At 37.8% G+C, this 8,267-nt stretch overlaps 1 protein-coding gene across 13 annotated transcripts in view; it reads right to left on the bottom strand.

Annotated features, from left to right (window-relative positions):
* The window catches only part of EMSY (EMSY, BRCA2 interacting transcriptional repressor), a 44,508-nt gene that overhangs the window by 23,247 nt on the left and 12,994 nt on the right, over positions 1–8,267 (bottom strand). For 11 of the 13 annotated variants that reach the window (XM_017731691.1, XM_017731692.1, XM_017731683.1 and 8 more), the window contains 3 exons: positions 6,909–7,168; positions 2,192–2,456; positions 2–187 (listed from right to left, as the gene is read on the bottom strand). In XM_017731691.1, the coding sequence (XP_017587180.1) occupies positions 2–187; positions 2,192–2,456; positions 6,909–7,168 (711 nt within the window). The remainder of the gene's footprint in view (position 1; positions 188–2,191; positions 2,457–6,908; positions 7,169–8,267) is intronic. The other 2 variants (XM_017731685.1, XM_017731689.1) reach the window with 1 other exon arrangement.

The following is an 8,267-nucleotide window of genomic DNA, read 5'->3' as shown; positions in this document are numbered from 1 at the left end:
AGCTGCTGCTGCTGCTGTGGTTGCTGCTGCTGCTGCTGTTGGGCCTGTTGGACTTGGTGCAGCTGCTGTTTGGGAGACTGCTGATGCTGTTTGGGAAACTGTGCTAAGATCTGAGTTGGATTCCCAACCAAACCTTTTGGGGAAGGTAGTCTGGTAGAGGCAACTTTAATTGCTGATGTAGACACACCTGTGAAAGAGTAAATCGTTTAAGACTGAACAGTGCAATGAGAGAAAAATACTATAATTTCTAAAATAATTTTGCATTTCAACCAACTTTACTACTGAAAAATGCATTGACAGATGTGAGGAAATAAAGTTCCCATGTAGCAGAAGTGCATAGGAGGCAATGGAGCCTTATACAGAATTTCAATGTGGCAGCAGAACAGCAGCTAATGGAAAGACCACAAACCCAGTCTACTTCCCCACCTTTTGTAATACAAATAATTCAATAATATTTTCAAAGTCTTGTCTTTAAGCTTCAAGACAGCAAAATACCTATAGTGAAAATATTTTAAATATGTATTTATAACAACATGGTTTAGTGGAAGGTGTTCCTGCCCCTGGCAGGGGGGCAGGAACTAGATCTTAAAGGTCCCTTCCAACTCAAACCATTCTGTGATTCAATGATTCTAAAATGACAATGACGAAAAGTTGGCAATAGGAGGATGTCAAATATCAAACCCATCAACACTGGAAGGGAGTAGCTGTTAGTAAAAGAGTTGGTTGGCATTAAAAAAAAATCAAGTAATGTTATGTAAATTATAAAACTGTGTGACACCTGTTTTGTGCTGTTGGGTTAGGTGGTCTTAAAAGTAAAAGTGATTAAAAGAAGTTTACAGTAAGATGGAAATACAAAGTTCCCAAATAAATATTATTATTTATTTCTGTCACTCCCCTACATAGCTGTCAAAATATTTACAGCAAATTTGGCTTTGTATATAATTCTAAACTACACATCTGTAAGCACCAAGACAGACAAAGTCCGTATCTTATGAAGGCAATTTTTAACTAAATCCCAGTTGTAGTGAAAACCAGAAACAGATGGCAGTGATAATGACAGAAATTACAGTAAAGGTACAATTCTGGCAATCTAAATAAGCAACCTCACTGCATCATTTAAGATGGTTACACCATTTCCTTGGGCAGCTCCTTTCATTCCTGAGTTCAACTCTACATTTGAAGAGATTATCAGTTCACGTCACAAAACTTTTCACCAGCATCTTCTGCAATGACACTGACAGCCTTGGAAAAAAAACCTTTTAGAGAGATACTCCACCTATGTACTTTAGAATTAAAGTCTCTTCCATGATCAAACCCAACTAAAAATCAACGGTTCAAAAAATATTAAAGCCTGCTGTGAGCCCTTCTTCTCCATAGATTAATATCTGATCATATTAATACAAGCAATAGGGAAGGAAAATGCCTCCTCAGCCTTGATACACCTACCCAATATTTTGTGGAATGGAACAAGAATGGAAAATACAGACCAGGAAAAATTGTGACACTTGTCACTGTCAGGCAGTTTTTCTTTCAAGTGCTGCTCACTAAAGTTCATTCATTCATTCATTCATTCATTCACAGCTTCCCTTTCAAACGCTAGCTGGTGGCTGTGAAGCTGAAACAGTCAAGCTAGCATACACAGCTGGAATTTGAAATCAGAAACCTACGAATTTTAATCAGGCCCACTCAGGTCTTAATTATAAAGGACTTTAAAACTGACATGCTGATAAAATACACTGATAAAAAGTTGTAAACACTTCTCTACCTTTCAGAATTGTCATCTGGGCATGTTAATAAGTTGTACTTATTTGATGTTAACTTTGCATGTCTTTGTAAATCAGGCTTTTAGAGATGCAATAACCTTCAAATATTGGAAATATACATTTTTCTATGCAACAGGAGAAGGTCTTAAAGCCAATCATTTTGAGGTTATATTGCTTTAGAGCTAAGTCACGCCACCTCACCTCCTCTTAAAAAAAGAGGATCTGCACATTAACTGTTGAAGTAAAGAGGAAGAGAGTTCAACAAGAACTTTTGTGGAGACTCTTGGATTAGTTTCATAAGCACATTTCTTTCACATGTCCTGTGCTTTACTCATCATATGTAAACAAAAAGTGCATCTCCCCAATGCTATTCTCAATGCAAAGTCCAATTCCTCAGTGAAAGAGCCTTTATAAGAGAATTGCCATACCTTGTGCTACTGTTGACATAACCACTGATGGTGTAGATGACACTACAGCAGTCACAGCAATAGTATTTGCAGTGCAGGAAGGAGTGGAGCAGCTGCTGCTGCTGCCCACAGAGGACTGGGAAGCAGTGATAACCACGGGCTGCTTTTGAGTAGTTGAGGCAATGACTGATGTTGGAACAAGTTTTGTAACTGCTGCGTAGTTGTGGGACTTGGAAAGGATGTTGGGTACAAAAGTTGAGCTTGGAGAGGTGGTTACTATTATGACCTGAAAAAAGAAAAAAACAAGAAGAAATTCATTTGTTCTTTGCATCTATTTAGAAGCATAGAATTTCAGTAACATGTCTGTTTGTGTATTTAGGTTTAGGGATACATGTTTATTAAGAGCTTGTAAGACTGTCAATCACATTTGCTTGCAAGAAAAAATTTCAATTATTTTGAGGAAGTGGTGATTAATGTTTCCTTAAAATTGGGCAGATTTTTTAAGGAAAACAATTACTATCCAATTAAAGTAGAATTTTATCTCATGTTTGAAGGCAAACAGACAGGAATGAACTTGACTTCATTAAACTGGGCCAGGAAGCTTGAAACCTATTTTAAGAGAAACTGAATGGATTTCCAGCAAGTTTTAAGTGCCACTCTCCCAAACCCCACGAAAGTATCAAGAAACAGCAATGAGAGAAAATAGATGATTTTTTTTCAACAATTAACAAGCACTTGCTGAGTCAGTAATGGGAAATGATCTACCAGGTTGTATGCAATATTTCATCAGTGAGAGAAAAATGGTTTAGGTTTGAAGCAATTTCTGCTTTATTTAGTGCTCTTAATAACAAGAAATTCTTTCTGATTTGTCTGAAAATGCTTTCTCTGAAGAGAATAAACATCACCCCTGTGCGAGTTACAATTACAACTCCATGAATCTGATCTGACATAGAAAAACACAGAATTCATGACAGCATTGGAAGAAGTCTGTCGTTATGCAACTGACCTAGAAAACTAAGCACTTATTGAGTAGCAAAAATGGGGACTGTTTACATAAAGAAATTCCTTTTATTCAACTTCTATGTCGCTTCTTGTACTTACACAGTTAAAATAGAAAAAGAAGCACAAAAGTACAACATTTTCAGTTTATCAAGCAAGAATATTGAGAAATTATTTTAATAATGCTATTGTCCCAACAAAAATTTTGTTTATTAAAACCTTGAAAATTTAAGCTTATTAATGATTCAATGTAACAAAAGCTGATAGAAAAGTAAGGTACAAAATGGGCAAAGGAAACCTGTGTCAGCTCACACACAAAGTCTTACACAGCTAGCCAAGCACTACTGAAACCTTGCCTGATAAAGAAATAATATGGTAATGGCACCAGAAATAGACTTAAGCGACAGATCAAGCAGCAAGAGATTACGAGTTTATAATTTGCTTAAAGAAAAATGAAAAAAAAAAAAAAGGGAAACAGCCACATGGATGGAATAAAAGCATTATTAAAAAAGCAAATTTCACCACCATGGCTGGTTCTGCTTCTCCTTTTGCCTCAGTTCTTAGTTTGATGGTCTCTACTGCTTAGATAAACCTTTAATACCTTGATCTGAGGAAAATCAAAACTTTACTACCCCCACAAGCTGTAGCAGGTTGACCACAACTAATCAGTGTCTGAAGGACAAGGTTTCCACATTCTGCTGCTTTTTTGATTGCATTCTCCAGTGAGAACATTTTCTCTGCATCAGTCTTATTTCTGCATTCTGCCTAACCTTGATTTAATCATAACACCTTTCTCAAATTGCTCTTAGGCTACAAACACGCAGATGAGCTGAACATGACACAGCTTGTTCTAGTGTGAGAATTGGAAGTGAAAAGATTCTATGATACGCCCCTGGAGTTTTATTTTGTTTCTTAAACTGTCAGCTAACACTTGGAATACTTCCCAACTGTCTGAAGTTAGGGTCAGCTCCATTCCACCCAGGGTAACTAATTTAGGAATACAGTCAAAGGACAACTTGCAGTTAAAATAGGCATATTACAGGTTAGTGTGAATATAAACCCTACTACAACAGGGCAAGTTCAGCATCACAACTAAGTACAGATACGTAGAATGAATTTGAACATAACTGCAACTCCTGCAGACCACTGCATTTCCTTAAGTCCAAGATTATCACTTAAAAACACTTTATTTAATTAAGGAAGGAATAAAGCCTGTAAAGCATTACAGTTCAACAGTGACTGCTATACTGTGACTAAGCAGGTTTGGGTCTATCTATTCTATCTCATCTTTCAAAATTAAAAGAGCAGAGCAAAGTTCAGTAATCTTCATGTATGAAGTATATCCAGAAAACATAAAATTCAGGTAAAAATTTAAAAATTAAAGTTCAAATCACAACCACTTTATTTCTGAAGTACTGTTTTCTCATGTACATTGAAATGATCCAAATAATTTCATCTTGGGTACCAAAACTGCATCCCATGTTCTACAGCAGAGAAACTGCCTAACTTTAAACATACACACACACACAAATCAAGGTGGTAATTTTGTTGTTGTTGCTTTTAATTGTTACAGTAAAATCTAATTCCCAACATGTACTGAAATTAGTCCTGCCAGCTCTATTTTGAGAGATGCCAAATTTAGTCCCTGAAAAAATAAAGGTATTGTAACTGCCGGAAACTTCACTAGCTAGATTCCTTCTGTGTCCTAGACAAGTGACTTTATTACAAGAGAATCCAGAAACTGGAGCTGTGACATTATTAGTTGTTACAACACATCTTCCTCCAACCCACTGAAATGTCAAAACGATTCAAAGAGCTGGCATGCAGAAACACAGAATTTCATTCACATATAACAACTTACACTCAAATCAGAAATGTGCTGTTGGATATGAATGAACAAGACTGACATTTAAATTAAAACTACTAAAGGGGATTTCTCCCACCAAAATCATCCAGTTATATATTTTGGCATATCTAAATCCAACAAAAGAGGGCAGTGTGACAAGTTCAGATACAAATGCTACTCTGGCTGCCTAACAAAACAAGCACTGATTTTCCTGTCACTGCAGATTAGTAAGACAAATAATAGAATGCAAAGTAAACCCTAAAATTTCGATGTCAGAACAAATGCAGAGGCACAACTGCAGGAAAGGTCCTATCAACAGTCCACTCTTTTGGAGACTTAGTACACTGTCTTTAATTTCCATGATATATAACACCATACTTAATACAACCCTACACGTTTGAAGCAAAAATTTCTTCCTGCACAAATTAGAACCCTAATGTGCAATAAGATGGATAGGTTAAGCCCTGTAGTAGCTGTGGATTTGCTGCACTGAATGCAGAACATTTAATTTGATGGTTTATGATCACTCATGGATTTCTCTTATCCACTCATGTATTCAGAGATGAAATTTGATTAAGGACACTGTTAAAGAACAGTGAATCAAATGAAAGCATCTTCCCTGGAGTGGGAAGAGGTCAGAAAGCAAGATCTTTATTGCACATTACTTCAGTTAATCTTACTCGGTTTTAAAGTTTCCAAAAATCAGGACAGAGGAACTCTGCTAATCCAAAAAGAGGCATAAAGCAATTAAGAAGACTAGTAGAAAAAATACCATGCAAAGGTTTGAGCTCAATAGTCAAACTCTCACAGTTGGAAAAAAATGCTTGTTAGTGGCCAGCCTACTGTAAGTCTGTTGGTATCGAGGCGAAATTAATTCCACAGAGACACTAACTCTCCCTGAAGTCTGCTGTAACTAATAACTGTACCAAGAATGAACTTGGTCTGAACCATTCACCTTTGTTTTTACATCTTAAGAACAGAAAAATAGACACAACTGAATTGCCTCCTAATGAATGGGAATATAGTCATGCCATAGATTAGGCACTTAAAAATCTAAATCCAATCCAAAATTTAAACAAGGAAAGCCTTTTCTGCACACTGCATTGTGGTGAAAGCTAGGCACAATCAGCTGAAATAATGACTGATTTTGACCACTGTAACACTGTTAATGTAGAATGAGAAATGGCACACTAGTACTGAAAAGAAAATAAAGCCCCCCGGACTTTGACCAGCTCCAAGAATGCACGTTATAGACCCCAAAAAACTAGTCTCTAGATAAAAGGCTTGGCAAGGGAAAGCCCATGCCATCTCTCCTGGAATTCTACTACTGCAAAGAATAATTATAAATAAGGAAAATAGAAATAAGAAAGATTACCTTTGACCAATAGTTGTTACCATCTGAAGACTGTTCAGTGGCCTATGTGATCCAGTTCTCAGTGGACTAGTGTCCATATCACAAAACCCAACACCACAAATGGTACTAACTGGTAACCTTGTTGGCAGTCTCACCAGACAGGCCAAGAATTGAATGAGCATGGAGACTGAATCCCCTCTCATCCCTAGAAGTGGTCCCTTCAGGTCAGGGTTGAGGCACATTGGTGGGGCAGTCTGGGGGAAGCTTGCACTCCCGCTGCCTGTGCTGTACCTGTTCTGTGGATAAAAAGAGGGCTTCAGTCTCCACGGCTGTCAATCCAGGTCCTTTCACACACAGGTGAACTAAATTCATACAAGAGTTTGGTTTTCCCTTTGTTCGTTTTAAAGAGGGATTACCTTATCCCAAGATCAATCCTTAAAAAACAGCTAGTGAGACCATAGAAAGGAAGAGTCAAACATCACATCTTATTCATTGATAAAACCAGAATAAAGTAACATTTGGCAGCTTCCCCCACATACCTTCTGTGTTGTGGTGTTTGTTGTCTGTGTTGAGGGCTTAGTGAAGGTTATTTTCACAGGCGACATGTGTGGTGGTAAGGAGTTGGCAATGCTCTGCATTATATTACTCATTTTGGGGCTGCCACTTACAGGCACTGTGATAGTTTTAGTGACAGGAGTCACTGCCTTCGGGACTTCTTTCAGAAGAACAGGGGAAGAACTAGAAGAATTCGTTCGCCGTCTTTTGCGGGGTTTTTCATCATCATCTGAGCAGCTGACACCTGGAAAAGAAACACTTTCTCTAAACTATGTTTCCCCTGTCTGCAGATCTCAGCGCTTTCTGAAACACTACACCCTTTTTGAGTCTTGCACTCTCTTTCAAGTAAGATAAAAAGAAATAAAGGATAAATTACATCTTACGGTCACAACCAACCTGTATCACACCTCAGATGACCTTAGTCCTTGATACGGGCCACACTCACAGTGCCATGAATCAGAGACAAATCACCCAAAACCCCTAGCTATTCAGTTACTGGGTTACTTCATTCTGTTTGAGAGATTAACGTAAGAGCCAGTTCAGGATTTTCATTCTGTCTCCAGAAGTTTGACTAGTGAGACTACACACACAAAGGGATTGGGATAATGCCACACACAGTTTAAAACTTTACACTACTTTGGGTTTTTTTGGTGGTGGTTTTGTTCACAGCAACTGGACTATCAAAGTTTAACCCCCTATAGTTTTCTCAGACTTCAGCCTTTGCACCTACTTTCACGTCATGCTTATCCTTACAGTACCCTTCTGCCTTTCACCTCAATACAACATCTTGGGATATATATATATTTTTTTTTTTATTATATAGTTTAACTGTGAAGGTCAATCCTCACTTTATCAGCTTTTGCCTTCTTTGGTGTATTTTGTGCAACAGATATAAAATGGCACCTAACACACAATCATGAAAAACATAACAAGTCCTGGCTCAAAAGAGTTCTTTCTTCCTCACAATCATATACTGCACACATAAAGAATCTGCTGCAATATTCAGTTCAGCAAAGGATAACAGGATGATTAATGGATCTTAAAACCAAATGAAACTTGCCAAAGTAGGCAACAGGTTCATAAATTGGTCTAGATTACAGACAGACACAGTTTAATGACCTTGCAAACCTCTTACAGCTCCTGGGTAGCACTGAAGGCAGGAAGGCTCTACAGAAGGATCTGGACAAGATGGATCAGTGGGCTGAGGTTAAACAAGGCCAAGTGCTACAGCGGGGATTACTGTAACACACATATATCAAACCAGGAGTCTCGTGGAAAGCGAAGTATATATGGACAGATTCGTGGTAGATGTTTCAGAGATGTTTATTTCTCCAGCCGCATGG

The sequence above is a fragment of the Corvus brachyrhynchos genome, unplaced genomic scaffold (assembly GCF_000691975.1).
Source record: "Corvus brachyrhynchos isolate BGI_N302 unplaced genomic scaffold, ASM69197v1 scaffold3, whole genome shotgun sequence".
NCBI lineage: Eukaryota > Metazoa > Chordata > Aves > Passeriformes > Corvidae > Corvus > Corvus brachyrhynchos.
This window is presented reverse-complemented; position numbering and strand designations above follow the sequence as displayed.